The sequence below is a fragment of the Pelophylax lessonae genome (assembly GCF_965119305.1).
Source record: "Pelophylax lessonae genome assembly, chromosome: 6".
Lineage (NCBI taxonomy): Eukaryota > Metazoa > Chordata > Amphibia > Anura > Ranidae > Pelophylax > Pelophylax lessonae.
In genome coordinates, this window is record NC_138773.1 from 327,114,851 (window position 1) to 327,130,107 (window position 15,257).

Genomic DNA, 15,257 nt, shown 5'->3' on the forward strand with positions numbered 1-15,257 from the left:
TCTCTCTCTCCCCCCTCTCTCTCTCCCCCCTCATTCTTTCTCCCCCCTCACATTCTTTCCTCTCTGCCCTCGCTCTCTCCCTCTATCCCTATATCTTCCTCTATCTTCTCTCTTCCCACTTCTCTCTTTTTCCCCCTCTTCTCTCTCCTGCTATCCTCTCTCCTCCCTTTGCTCTCTCTCCCTCTATCTTCTCTCCTCCTCTTCTCTCTCTCTCCTCCCTTCCCTCTATCCCCCCCCTTTTCTCTCCCTCTATCTCCCCCCCTTCTTTTTTCTCTCCCCCCCCCCCCCTTTTCTCTCTCTATTTCTCTCTAATGTCTTCCTTCGCTGTTCTTTGTTTTCCCACCTCTGTAATGTCTCACCTGTACATGGCTCTCTGCTGCCCTCCATGGCCGTTGTGTATATCTGCCTCTTCTTCATTATGTGTAATGGCTCTTTTTGTGTCTCTCCAGTTGTGGACGTGGATGGAGGACCTTCAGAAGGAGCTGTTGGAAGATGTCTGTGCAGACTCGGTGGACGCCGTTCAAGAGCTGATTAAACAGTTCCAGCAGCAGCAGACGGCCACCCTGGACGGGACCCTCAACGTCATAAAGGAGGGCGAGGATCTCATCCAGCAACTCAGGTGAGGATGTATGAATGAATGTACGGCGGGCGTTCAGCCCTGTGTGGCCGGTGAACATGGATTGTAAGCTCTTCTGTCCACCCTCCAGGGACTCTGCGGTGTCCAGTAATAAAGCTCCGCACAACAGCTCCATCAGCCACATTGAGTCGGTTCTGCAGCAGCTGGACGAGGCGCAGGTTCAGATGGAGGAACTCTTCCATGAGCGGAAGATCAAGCTGGACATCTTCCTGCAGCTCCGGATATTCGAGCAGTACACGATAGAGGTGAGTGTGCACCCCGATATCTGCATGTCTGTGGGACCTCCGGCTATAATTGTGAGCTCCTCTCCAGAGTCCGCAGTCCTGATGCAAGCAGTGGGAGGAGTTATGTAAATCATATAATACCTTGATGGGTGGGTGTCAATCTGGTGGAGTGGGTGTACCTAAGCAGGCTGTATTTTCATAGGTAATGCCCACATGTGATACTGAGCCTCCATTACTGAAAGAAATGTAATCCAATGAATGTAAGGGTAGCACTACTCCCTTGGGAGCTGCTTGAAGCGGATTCCCCTGAGGTTACCCATAGCAACAACGTATCGATTCTTAGTGCTTTAAGTGCTTGGCTCAGTCAGGAAACAGTCCAGGGGATTTGGTTTTTGTTGTTTTTTTATTTTAGAACTTTGGATGGAACAAGGGATGAGTGGGATACTCCAACTGGATGAACTATGCACAACTCGAGGACTTCTAGCTATGTTGAGTGCGGCAAGGCCGCTGCTTCACCTTGCCACTATAGTGAAATACTTGATAAGTGAACTGTATAGGAAATTACTCTTCAGGGCCCCGCTTGGTACCCCCTTTACCCTTACTCTTCAGGGTTAGGGTTATACTTGGCACCCCTTTACTCTTGCTAACTGTGTGAGCTGACCTTCTATCCTCTGACTTCTCTGGAGTGGTCCCCCCTTCCTGGGAAGACCCCTTGGCAAGCCCCCTGGTTCTCACAGACACTGTTTTTCCCAGGTGACTCTGCTAGCAGCTCCACCGTCAGATTTCCAGGATCAGCTCCACAATTGGCTCACCAGGCCGACTGCCTGTGACCACCTTCCTCAGACAGCAGGAGGAGAGACAGCCGTGCCCTCCTCCTGGGACTCTGCTTCCCGCCAAAGACACCCTGTCACATGTGCCCTTGGCTTTTATGGTCAATCCCAGGATGCCTTGCAGTGGTACCCTCCCACTGGGACTGCCATAAAAGCCAGTTTGCCACTGGCCAGGTTTCCTCCACTGTCCAACAGGCTCCCCTATTGGATACAGTGGGGACACTCCCTCAGACCAAGTGACTCATACCTAGACACATGTAACAGGCATAACTAATAGATTAGGCTCCCCTGATAAGCAGATGGAGCATAACAATGCTTTTAACCTAGCACCTATCTAGGAGGGTGCTACTTAAGGGGAGGGGGTACCAGGGGACAATCAGGCTGTAGAGGAAATAGCTAGATGATGCTGGGCATTCTTCACCTAGAAATGAGGCGGGGCTCTATCTGACTTGCTGCAGCTTCTAATGCACATTGTGAGAAGCTCGCAGTGTGCAGTGAAATCAGAGGAAGCCGTTTCAGTCCCGGAGAGGAGCCTGTATAACTGTTTAACTGTGCAAGACTGAAGGGGAGGCCGCAGGGAAGATTTAAGAGATGCGCACCTTCGCCATATATTGTCTGATGGCGGTCATAAAGTTCCACAGACGTACCCCCTCCCCCCACTTCCTGCACCTTCTGAAGGACATTGGCTGTCACTGGTGACCGGAGCTCATTAAAAGCGTTTGCTGATTTAGAGCTGTTGCCGCCATCTTGGCGAGCTCTGCGATTCCCCAGTTCATTATGTTCCTCATCCTGGAGAGATGTTTCCTTTTGTCTCCAGGCCGGAGACTCCGCATTGATCCTCGCGGTGACTAATAAACCTCCATCCGCACCCCATACATGAAGGTTTCTGCTCAGTGATCCCCCCGGGGGCTCGCTGGATGATGTTAGTTTAATGGGTCCTATTAAAGAAGCAGCGTCTTGAAGGCGGCCGTGTTTAATTGCTGTAATTACAAGTCGTGACATTTTGTGTTCCCTTATTTTCTTTTTGGTGATTTGGTTTTGGTAACATTTATTTGGCTAATTAAATCCAACGTTTTCCTTTTGATGAGAAAAGTTTATGTGAGGACGTGACATGATTGTACAGATGGAAAGGAGGGTTTATGATTTCTGAGAAGCAGCTCCAATTTCTCCGCCTCCATGTAGATTGGATCTACTGTGCAGCAGTATCACCTGCAGGAAGGTGGCGCCAGAGAGCAGAGCTGATCCATTATCCTCCAATCAGATCGGATCTACTGTGTAGCTCTTCAACCTGCAGGAAGGTGGTGCCATACAGCAGAGCTGATCCATCCTCCTCCAAATCAGATCAGATCTACTGTGTAGCTGTACAACCTACAGGAAGGTGGCGCCATAGACTGGAGCCAATCTATCTGCCTCCAATCAAAATGTATCTGCAGTGCAGCTGTATGACCTGCAGGAATGTGGCGCCATACAGCTTAGCTGATCCATCTGCCTCCATTTAGATCAGATCTACTGTGTAGTGTACGACCTGCAGGAAGGTGGCGCCACAGAGTGGAGCTGTTCTATCCATCTCCAATCAGATCGGATCTGCTGCGCAGCTGTATGACCTGCAGGAAGGTGGCGCCATACAGCTTAGCTGATCCATCTGCCTCCAATCAGATCAGATCTACTGTACAACCTGCAGGAAGTTGGTGCCATAGAGTGGAGCCGAGCTATCCTCCTCCAATCAAAATGGATCTGCTGTGCAGCTGTATGACCTGCAGGAAGGTGGCGCCATACAGCAGAGCTGATCCAGTCACCTCCAATTAGATCGGATTTGCTGTGCAGCTGTATGACCTGCAGGAAGGTGGCGCCACAGAGTGGAGCTGTTCTATCCATCTCCAATCAGATCGGATCTGCTGCGCAGCTGTATGACCTGCAGGAAGGTGGCGCCATACAGCTTAGCTGATCCATCTGCCTCCAATCAGATCAGATCTACTGTACAACCTGCAGGAAGGTGGTGCCATAGAGTGGAGCCGAGCTATCCTCCTCCAATCAAAATGGATCTGCTGTGCAGCTGTATGACCTGCAGGAAGGTGGCGCCATACAGCAGAGCTGATCCAGTCACCTCCAATTAGATCGGATTTGCTGTGCAGCTGTATGACCTGCAGGAAGGTGGCGCCACAGAGTGGAGCTGTTCTATCCATCTCCAATCAGATCGGATCTGCTGCGCAGCTTTATGACCTGCAGGAAGGTGGCGCCATACAGCAGAGCCAATCCATCCGCCTCCAATCAGATTGGATCTGCTGTGCAGCTGTACTATCTGCAGGAAGGTGGCGCCATAGAGCAAAGCCCATCTGTCTCTAAGTGGATCCGCTGTGCAGCTGTACGACCTGCAGGAAGGGGGCGCCAGTGTGTATGCTCAAAGTCCAGAGATAGGGACTCCTGATCTGGTGAGAGTTCCTGTTGTGTTTCCAGGACAGGAAGTTAAGGAAAGTCTCCCCAATGAGAAACAAATAGAAAAAAAAATGGACGCGGCTATTAATCCTTTTCTACGTTATCCAAAATTAAAAAAAAAAAAAGTTTGGGCTATACATAGACCTAACGCGCTCTTCTCTCATTCTGACCCGCTGAACTTCCTTTCCTTCCTCAAAAGTCTCACTTCCCCAGAAATTAAAATATCTCTTCAGTGATTGGCCAGGATTTGTATTGGAGCCAATTGGTAACATTACGATACATTGTGCACACGGTATGAGAACTGCGGCCAGATGTGTGAGCAGGTGCAGCTCAGCGGCGGTGACTGGGATCCCCACTGGGTTCCGATGTAAATAATATGGAGAAGATGTTTAATATTATAGACTCCTACACCAATCAGCCATAAGATTATGACCACCCACCTAATATTGTGTAGGTCCCTCTTTTACCACCAAAGCAGCCCTGACCCGTCAAGGCATGGACCCCACTAGACCTCTGAAGGAATGCTCTGGTATGTGGCACCAAGCCGACAGTAGCAGATCCTTTAAGTCCTGTAAGTTAGGAGGTGTGGCCTCCATGGATCAGACTTGTTTTTCCAGCACATCCCACAAGATGCTCAATTGGAAAGAGACCTGGAGAATTTGGAGACTAAGTCAACACCTCAAGTACGCTTTTGTGCTCCTCAAACTATTCTTGAATTCAACAAACCAGGCCTCCTTCTTCCATTGCTTTCTTGTGCAGTTCTGATGAACACATGCAAAATGTAGGCTGTTTTGGCTGTGGACACGGGTCAGCATGGGCACCCTGACCGGTCTGCAGTTACACAGCCTCATACACAACTAACTGCGATGCTCCCTTACCAGGGGAGACTGTGTTCTGACCCCTTTCTCTTAGAACCAGCATTACCTTTTCTGCAACTTGAGCTCCAGTAGCTCTTCTATTGGATCAGACTACACAGGCCAGCCTTCCCCTCTAACCTCTATCAATGAGCCATCTCCCTTCCCACCTCCATCAGTGAGCCTCCCCACCCCATCTCCATCAATGAGCCTTCTCTCCCCACCTCCATCAATGAGCCTTCCCCTCTTCCACCAATGAGCCTTCTCTCCCCACCTCCACCAATGAGCCTTCCCTCCCCACCTCCACCAATGAGCCTTCCCTCCCCACCTCCATCAATGAGCCTTCCCTCCCCTCTTCCACCAATGAGCCTTCTCTCCCCACCTCCATCAATGAGCCTTCCCTCCCCACCTCCACCAATGAGCCTTTCCTCCCCACCTCCATCAATGATCCTTCCCTCCTCACCTTCATCAATGAGCCTTCCCTCCCCACCTCCATCAATGAGCCTTCCCTCCCCACCTCCCATCAATGGGCCTTCCCTCCCCACCTCCATCAATGGGCCTTCCCTCCCCACCTCCATCAATGAGCCTTCCCTCCCCACCTCCATCAATGAGCCTTCCCTCCCCACCTCCATCAATGAGCCTTCCCTCCCCACCTCCATCAATGAGCCTTCCCTTACCACCTCCACCAATGAGCCTTCTCTCCCCACCTCCACCAATGAGCCTTCCCTCCCCACCTCCACCAATGAGCCTTCCCTCCCCACCTCCATCAATGAGCCTTCCCTCCCCTCTTCCACCAATGAGCCTTCTCTCCCCACCTCCATCAATGAGCCTTCCCTCCCCACCTCCACCAATGAGCCTTTCCTCCCCACCTCCATCAATGATCCTTCCCTCCTCACCTTCATCAATGAGCCTTCCCTCCCCACCTCCATCAATGAGCCTTCCCTCCCCACCTCCCATCAATGGGCCTTCCCTCCCCACCTCCATCAATGGGCCTTCCCTCCCCACCTCCATCAATGAGCCTTCCCTCCCCACCTCCATCAATGAGCCTTCCCTCCCCACCTCCATCAATGAGCCTTCCCTCCCCACCTCCATCAATGAGCCTTCCCTTACCACCTCCATCAATGAGCCTTCCCTCCCCACCTCCATCAATGAGCCTTCCCTCCCCAACTTCATCAATGTGCCTTCCCTCCCCAACTTCATCAATGATCCTTCCCTCCCCACCTTCATCAATGAGCCTTCCCTCCCCACCTCCACCAATGAGCCTTTTCTCCCCACCTTCATCAATGATCCTTCCCTCCTCACCTTCATCAATGAGCCTTCCCTCCCCATCTTCCATCAATGGGCCTTCCCTCCCCACCTCCATCAATGAGCCTTCCCTCCCCACATCCATCAATGAGCCCCCCCCCCCCCCTCCATTAGTTAGCCTTACTTCTCAACCTCCATCAATAAGCCCCCCTCCATCAATGAGCCTTCCCTCCCCACATCCATCAATGAGCCTTCTCCCCCTCCCCCCCTCCATCAATGAGCCTTCTCCCACATCTCTGTCAATGAACCCCCCCTCCCCACCTTTATCAATGAGCTTTCTCTCCCCACCTCCATCAGTGAGCCCTGTCTTCCCATGACCACAGCCTCATACACAACTAACTGTGATGCTCCCTTATCAGGGGAGACTGTGTTCTGACCCCTTTCTCTTAGAACCAGCATTACCTTTTCTGCAACTTGAGTTCCAGTAGCTCTTCTATTGGATCAGACTACACAGGCCAGCCTTCCCCTCTAACCTCTATCAATGAGCCATCTCCCTTCCCACCTCCATCAGTGAGCCTCCCCTCCCCACCTCCATCAATGAGCCTTCCCTCCCCACCTCCATCAATGAGCCTTCCCTCCCCACCTCCATCAATGAGCCTTCCCTTACCACCTCCATCAATGAGCCTTCCCTCCCCACCTCCATCAATGAGCCTTCCCTCCCCAACTTCATCAATGTGCCTTCCCTCCCCAACTTCATCAATGATCCTTCCCTCCCCACCTTCATCAATGAGCCTTCCCTCCCCACCTCCACCAATGAGCCTTTTCTCCCCACCTTCATCAATGATCCTTCCCTCCTCACCTTCATCAATGAGCCTTCCCTCCCCATCTTCCATCAATGGGCCTTCCCTCCCCACCTCCATCAATGAGCCTTCCCTCCCCACATCCATCAATGAGCCCCCCCCCCCCCCTCCATTAGTTAGCCTTACTTCTCAACCTCCATCAATAAGCCCCCCTCCATCAATGAGCCTTCCCTCCCCACATCCATCAATGAGCCTTCTCCCCCTCCCCCCCTCCATCAATGAGCCTTCTCCCACATCTCTGTCAATGAACCCCCCCTCCCCACCTTTATCAATGAGCTTTCTCTCCCCACCTCCATCAGTGAGCCCTGTCTTCCCATGACCACAGCCTCATACACAACTAACTGTGATGCTCCCTTATCAGGGGAGACTGTGTTCTGACCCCTTTCTCTTAGAACCAGCATTACCTTTTCTGCAACTTGAGTTCCAGTAGCTCTTCTATTGGATCAGACTACACAGGCCAGCCTTCCCCTCTAACCTCTATCAATGAGCCATCTCCCTTCCCACCTCCATCAGTGAGTCTCCCCACCCCATCTCCATCAATGAGCCTTCTCTCCCCACCTCCATCAATGAGCCTTCCCCTCTTCCACCAATGAGCCTTCTCTCCCCACCTCCACCAATTAGCCTTCCCTCCCCACCTCCACCAATGAGCCTTCCCTCCCCACCTCCATCAATGAGCCTTCCCTCCCCTCTTCCACCAATGAGCCTTCTCTCCCCACCTCCATCAATGAGCCTTCCCTCCCCACCTCCACCAATGAGCCTTCCCTTACCACCTCCATCAATGAGCCTTCCCTCCCCACCTCCATCAATGAGCCTTCCCTCCCCAACTTCATCAATGTGCCTTCCCTCACCAACTTCATCATTGATCCTTCCCTCCCCACCTTCATCAATGATTCTTCCCTCCCCACCTTCATCAATGATCCTTCCCTCCCCACCTTCATCAATGAGCCTTCCCTCCCCACCTCCACCAATGAGCCTTTCCTCCCCACCTCCATCAATGATCCTTCCCTCCTCGCCTTCATCAATGAGCCTTCCCTCCCCATCTTCCATCAATGGGCCTTCCCTCCCCACCTACATCAATGAGCCTTCCCTCCCCACATCCATCAATGAGCCCCCCCCCCTCCATTAGTTAGCCTTACTTCTCAACCTCCATCAATAAGCCCCCCTCCATCAATGAGCCTTCCCTCCCCACATCCATCAATGAGCCTTCTCCCCCTCCCCCCCTCCATCAATGAGCCTTCTCCCACATCTCTGTCAATGAACCCCCCCTCCCCACCTTTATCAATGAGCTTTCTCTCCCCACCTCCATCAGTGAGCCCTGTCTTCCCATGACCCTGTTACAGTTTGCCTGGTTCTCCCTTGGACCGCTTTTGGACAGTCCTGACCACTGCAGACCAGAAACATCCCACAAGAGCTGCAGTTTTGGAGTTGCTCTGACCTCGCTGTCTAGACATTACAATTTGGCCCTTGTCCAAGTCTCTCCAATCCTTCCACTTGGCCGTTTTTTTTTCTGCTTTTAAGGCCTCATGCACACTGGACGTTTTTGGAGCTGCTGTTAGCAGCGTCAGATGTTTTTTTTTTTGCAGCTGCAGGACGCCCATCCATGTTATTCTATGGCCTCATGCACACATAGAGCTTTTAGGAGCTCCAAGTGGCATAGACGTTTTACAGCTCCAAAAAAAACCCAGGAACTGTGCGTTCTGGAGCTGCAGCGTCAAGCTGTAAAAACGTCTGACGCTGCTAAAGGCTGAATAACGTTGCTATACATTTTTTTTTTCTTCCATTCAAAATCAATGGTTCCCTATGGGAGCCTATTGATTTAAATGGAAGTCGCACCGCAAGTCGGATCAGGATGACCCGAGTTGCGGCGCGACTTGCGCTGTGAGAATCTTGAGGGGGAACTCCACGCCAAAATGGGGAAAAAAACGGCGTGGGGTTCCCCCCCAGGTTCCAAACCAGGCCCTTCGGGTCTAGTATGGAATTTGAGGGTAGTCCCACGCTGAAAAAACGGCGTGGGGTCCCCCCCCCCCAAAATCCATACCAGACCCTTATCCGAGCATGCAGCCCGGCAGGCCAGGAAAGGGGAGGGGACGAGCGAGCGGCCCCACCTCCCCTGGACCATACCAGGCCACACGCCCTCAACATGGGGGGGTATGGGTGCTTTGGGGCAGGGGGGGCTCTGCACCCCCCACCTCAAAGCACCTTGCCCCCATGTTGATGAGGACAAGGGCCTCATCCCCACAACCCTGGCCGGTGGTTGTGGGGGTCTGCGGGCAGGGGGCTCATCGGAATCTGGAAGCCCCCTTTAACAAGGGGGCCCCCCAGATCCCGGACCCCCTCCCTATGTGAATGGGTATGGGGTACACTGTACCCCTACCCATTCACCACATAAAAGGCAGTGTATGGAAATAATGACAGGAGACGTTTTGAAAAGTTTATTAAAAATCTTCATCCGGTCTTCTCCGCTCCGGTCTTCTCCTCTCCTCTCTTCTGGTCTTCTGCCCTCCGCTCTTCTGCTCTTCTGCTCTTTTGCTCTTCTGCTCTTCTGCTCTTCTGCTCTTTTGCTCTTCTGCTCTTCTGCTCTTTTGCTCTTCTGCTCTTTTGCTCTTCTGCTCTTTTGCTCTTCTGCTCTTTTGCTCTTCTGCTCTTCTGCTCTTCTGCTCTTTTGCTCTTTTGCTCTTTTGCTCTTCTGCTCTTCTGCTCTTTTGCTCTTTTGCTCTTTTGCTCTTCTGCTCTTTTGCTCTTTTGCTCTTCTGCTCTTTTGCTCTTTTGCTCTTTTGCTCTTCTGCTCTTTTGCTCTTCTGCTCTTTTGCTCTTCTGCTCTTCTGCTCTTTTGCTCTTTTGCTCTTCTGCTCTTTTGCTCTTTTGCTCTTCTGCTCTTTTGCTCTTTTGCTCTTTTGCTCTTTTGCTCTTTTGCTCTTTTGCTCTTTTGCTCTTCTGCTCTTCTGCTCTTTTGCTCTTTTGCTCTTCTGCTCTTCTGCTCTTCTGCTCTTTTGCTCTTCTGCTCTTCTGCTCTTCTGCTCTTTTGCTCTTCTGCTCTTTTGCTCTTTTGCCTCCTCTGGTCTTCTTCTTCCTCTGGTCCTCCTCCGACGCTGTCCCGGTGATTATGCCGGTCTCTGGTCTCTGCAGCTTATTATATAGTCATTAGGGATGGGGCCTCCCGGTGACGTCATCGGGAGGCCCCACCCCCTTATGTCACCGACGTCATCAGTGACATAAGGGAGCGGGGCCTTGCAGAGAGGCCACGCCTCTAATGGCTATATAACAAGCTGCAGAGACCGGAGACCGGCATAATCACCGGGACAGCGTCGGAGGAGGACCGGAGGAAGAAGAAGTCCAGAGGAGGCAAAAGAGCAGAAGAGTGGAGGGCAGAAGAGCGGAGAGGAGAAGACCAGAAGAGAGGAGAAGACCGGATGAAGATTTTTAATAAACTTTTCAAATGTCTCCTGTCGTTATTTACACACACTGCCTTTTATGTGGTGAATGGGTAGGGGTTCAGTGTACCCCATACCCATTCACATAGGGAGGGGTCCGGGATCTGGGGGGCCCCCTGCCCGCAGACCCCCACAACCACCGGCCAGGGTTGTGGGGATGAGGCCCTTGTCCTCATCAACATGGGGGCAAGGTGCTTTGAGGTGGGGGGTGCAGAGCCCCCCCTGCCCCAAAGCACCCACACCCCCCCATGTTGAGGGAGCGTGTGGCCTGGTATGGTCCAGGGGGGGTGGGGCCGCTCGCTCGTCCCCTCCCCTTTCCTGGCCTGCCGGGCTGCATGCTCGGATAAGGGTCTGGTATGGATTTTGGAGGGGACCCCACGCCGGTTTTTCGGCGTGGGGCTACCCTCAAATTCCATACTAGACCCGAAGGGCCTGGTTTGGAACCTGGGGGGAACCCCACGCCGTTTTTTTCCCCATTTTGGCGCGGAGTTCCCCCCTCAAGATTCTCACAGCGCAAGTCGTGCCGCAACTCGGATCATCCTGATCTTCCTGACTTCCATTCAAATCAATAGGCTCCCATAGGGAACCATTGATTTTGAATGGAGGCAGAAAAAACGCTGCTAAAAGCTACGTGGCCAAACGTGCAATAACGCCAATGGAAAAAGCTACTGAAAGCACGTTTTTACAGCTGCTTTTTCCCGGCGTCATGAAACAGCTTTGGAGCTTGTTTTTATGACGCCCTGTGTGCATGGAGCCTTACACCTCAACTTCAGGGACAACATGTTCACTTGCTGCCTAATATATCCCCCCCCCCCCACTTTGAGGTGCCATTTTTTTGAGTTAATCAATGTTATTCACTTTACCTGTCAGTGGTCATAATGTTATGGCTAATCGGTGTATACTATACAGTAGACAGTGAGATGTCTTCTAGAGAGGAAATTAATTTTCTGTAGACATTGAGCATTGAAGAGGAGTCCTCGTTCTACCGAAAAGATTTGTTCACTTACAGGCGTCATGTATGGAGCTATAATCAGAATATACAGTATTGTAAGATAGAAATTGACCCTTGTCTTTAAAAAAATCAATTTATTGTATTAATAAAAATGGAGCATTATTAATGTGTGTCTTTTATTATGTTTCCTGTGTTAATGTCCTATAGGTGAAGACACTTTGTAGTTTTAATTTATTACGGAAACGATACAATTGAAATGTACAAATAAATAATGAACATCTCAGCATAGGATGCAAAGCATTAATGCTACTACAGTGCTAATTAATCACTGACTTGTCTGCTGTGTTCCCTCATTAGGTGACGGCTGAACTGGACGCCTGGAACGAGGACCTCCTCCGGCAGATGAACGACTTTAATACAGAAGATCTGAATTTGGCAGAACAGCGGTTGCAGCGTCACAAGGAGCGAAAATTAGCCATGAACAACATGACCTTTGAGGTGATCCAGCAGGGTCAGGACCTCCACCAGTACATCATGGAGGTGCAAGCGTCAGGTTAGTGCGTCCACTCTATTATGACTTGGACACGTCATGTCATCCCTCTGTCCTTCAGTGAATGTAATGAAACATGATAGAAATATGGAAGCTGGAAGGTTCATACTCTGGGCTATCATCCATATATTTGCTTCGCTACTTAGTCATTGACCCTGAGCAAGCATGCTCTGTCAAGTCTGAACCACTATGTACTGCCTATGTTTCTCAATAAGTGGTGGTGAAGGCTGAAGATGGCATCCTCAGAGCCTGTAAAGTTAAAATATCTTGATCCCAACCCTAATGGCACAACCCTAAATCTCTAAACTTAACACTACTGATTAAAGTCTAATTCCCTAAACCAGTGGTTGTTAACTTATGAGCTAAAGAGGGCCTCGAGCCCTACTTTTTGTACTAAGCCCTATCCCCTTCCGAAACCTAACCCTAAACCTTACCTTAGCAATTATCCTACTTCTAACCTTGATCTAAATTCTCAACGCGAATCATAACCCACAGATTATCCTATTTGTTTTTAATTAACTTTGACTCTACCCTTAATCCCCAACTTTAAGCCCAAACCTAAACCTCTAACCCTAAACCTTTGACTCTAATACTAACCTAAATTCAAATCCAATATCATCCCTATTTAAAATGCAAACCCCTAACTCCAACCATATCCAAACTCTCAACCTTAACCCTAAGCCTTACCATAAGCAATACTCCTAAACTCCATCTATCCGTAAACTATACTTTAACCAAACCTTCAGCCATAATGCCAATCTTAACAATAACCCCAAACTCTACCCTAAACTACCTCTATCGCTAGATCTATCCCTAAACTAACCCTTAACCAAACCTTCAACAATAATGCTAACCCTAACCTTAACCCTCAACTCTAACGCTAAACTTTACCATACCTCTAATCCATATGAACATTTTAGGACCACTTATATACCATGACTTTAACTCTACCCCCAACTAAAACGTTAATCATTTACCTCCTACTCTAACCCATAATCCAAACCCCAGCCGTATACAAATCCTTAACCATACCCCCTAACTGGAACCCTAAAGTTTTAGCCTCTGCCTTAATAAATACCCTATCCTAAACCCTCAACCTTAACCCTAACCCTACCTGTGGCATCAACCCTACCCTCCTATTACTTCTAAGTCCAGCTTGTGTCAAACCTCACCTCTGACTCTAACCCTAATGGGTGGTGATAGGACATAATGCTGTAAAGATGGTGGAACCTCATGGAAACTAGAATCTGATGACCTCCATGGATGGATTCTACCCCTGATGGGTGGTGAAAAGACGTAATGCTGTAGAGATAGTGGAACCTTTTGGAAGCTGTAGGATCTGATGACCTTCATGGATGGATTCTACCCCTAATGGGTGTTAAAAAGATGTAATGCTGTAGAGATAGTGGAACTTTTTGGAAGCTGTAGGATCTAATGACCTCCATGGATGGATTCTGTCCCTAATGGGTGGTGAAAAGACGTAATTCTGTAGAGATAGTGGAACCTTTTGGAAGCTGTAGGATCTAATGACCTCCATGGATGGATTCTACCCCTAATGGGTGGTGAAAAGACGTAATGCTTTTGAGATAGTGGAACTTTTTGGAAGCTGTAGGATCTGATGACCTCCATGGATGGATTATACCCCTAATGGGTGGTGAAAAGACGTAATGCTGTAGAGATAGTGGAACCTTTTGGAAGCTGTAGGATCGAATGACCTCCATGGATGGATTCTACCCCTAATGGGTGGTGAAAAGTCGTAATGCTTTTGAGATAGTGGAACTTTTTGGAAGCTGTAGGATCTGATGACCTCCATGGATGGACTCTACCCCTAATGGGTGGTGATGGGACATACCGCTGTAAAGATGGTGGAACCTCATGGAAATTAGAATCTGATAACCTCCATGGATGGATTCTACCCCCAATGGGTGTTAAAAAGACGTAATGCTGTAGAGATAGTGGAACCCTTTTGGAAGCTGTAGGATCTGATGACCTCTATTCATGAACGTTTTGTCTGTCTCTTTCAGGAATTGAACTGATCTGTGAGAAGGACATAGACCTGGCAACCCAGGTTCAGGAGTTGTTGGAGTTCCTCCATGAGAAGCAGCATGAACTGGACATGAACGCTGATCAGACGCATAAGCGCCTGGAGCAATGTCTGCAGCTCCGCCACCTCCAGGCTGAGGTTAAGCAGGTAAGTCGAACCCATCTCTCATCTTGAGTGCTCTGTGCCGACTCTCAGAATCCCTTCACAGCCAGTAAACCTAAAATTCTAAATTATCTATGTGACAACACATCTAACAACATGCACAAAGGAGTCCACACAGCTCCTTGTAATAAAGACCGGTAACTGCTGCTCTCTCTCCTTGTGCAAAGTGACTAGTCTTGTCTCCGCCCCCTCCTATTGTTTTCTGCAGGCAGTTTCTAGTAAGTGAAGCCTTCATGACTCCTCCCTCAGCTCTGTGTTCTCCTTGTGCAGGTGAGTTTTGTCTCTGCCCCCCTCTTGTAGTTTTCTGCAGGCAGCCGGTTATAGGTGGAACCTGATGGACCCCGCCCACAGCTCTGCGTTCATGTGCAAGATGACTTGTTTTGTCTCTGCCCCCACCTGTTGTAATTTTATGCAGACAACCTGTAGTGGGTGGAGCCTAATGGGTTCCCCCTACAGCTCTGCTTTCTCTCCTTGTACAGGGTGACAGGTCTGGTCTCCGCCCCCTCCTGTAGTTTTTAGCAGGCAGCCTGTATTGGCTGGAGCCTACAAGGCCCCTCCCACAGCTCTGCTCAGGCTATGTACAGCATAGTGATGATGTCACTGCTACTTTTACTTTTAAGGTAATATCTGGATTTGCAGATAGTGTTTGGTTGACACAAAGTGGATTTTAATTCTTAGTGGATATTTTGTATCTGGAGTTTAGACAAAACATGGGGAAATGTGCGTGTTTTGCATAAACATACTCATTTTTTTTTCTTTCTTATTTTGGCAAGACATACCCGTTAAAATCTGTTTAAGTTGTATTTAGTGGCCCTTTGGGAGCCATAAGGAAAAGCGTCATGTTACAGCACAGAAGAATCTTCTTTGAATGCAAGCAAAGATCTTCTGTTGCTTGTTACAGAGAGTGCCGAGTCGAATATCGTATAACGTGGCTTGAGGATCCAACGTCATCACCTTCAGACTCATTACAGACAATCCATGCCTTCAGGGGCAGAAGTATAATCGTCCCCTCTGTTCTCTATCACAAGACATCAG

At 49.8% G+C, this 15,257-nt stretch overlaps 1 protein-coding gene across 7 annotated transcripts in view; it reads left to right on the forward strand.

Moving 5' to 3' along the window:
• KALRN (kalirin RhoGEF kinase) overlaps positions 1 to 15,257 on the forward strand; it is a 530,952-nt gene that overhangs the window by 240,585 nt on the left and 275,110 nt on the right. For all 7 annotated transcript variants that reach the window (XM_082262172.1, XM_082262174.1, XM_082262176.1 and 4 more), the window contains exons 12-15: positions 450 to 619; positions 708 to 882; positions 11,824 to 12,019; positions 14,041 to 14,207. In XM_082262172.1, the coding sequence (XP_082118298.1) occupies positions 450 to 619; positions 708 to 882; positions 11,824 to 12,019; positions 14,041 to 14,207 (708 nt within the window). The remainder of the gene's footprint in view (positions 1 to 449; positions 620 to 707; positions 883 to 11,823; positions 12,020 to 14,040; positions 14,208 to 15,257) is intronic.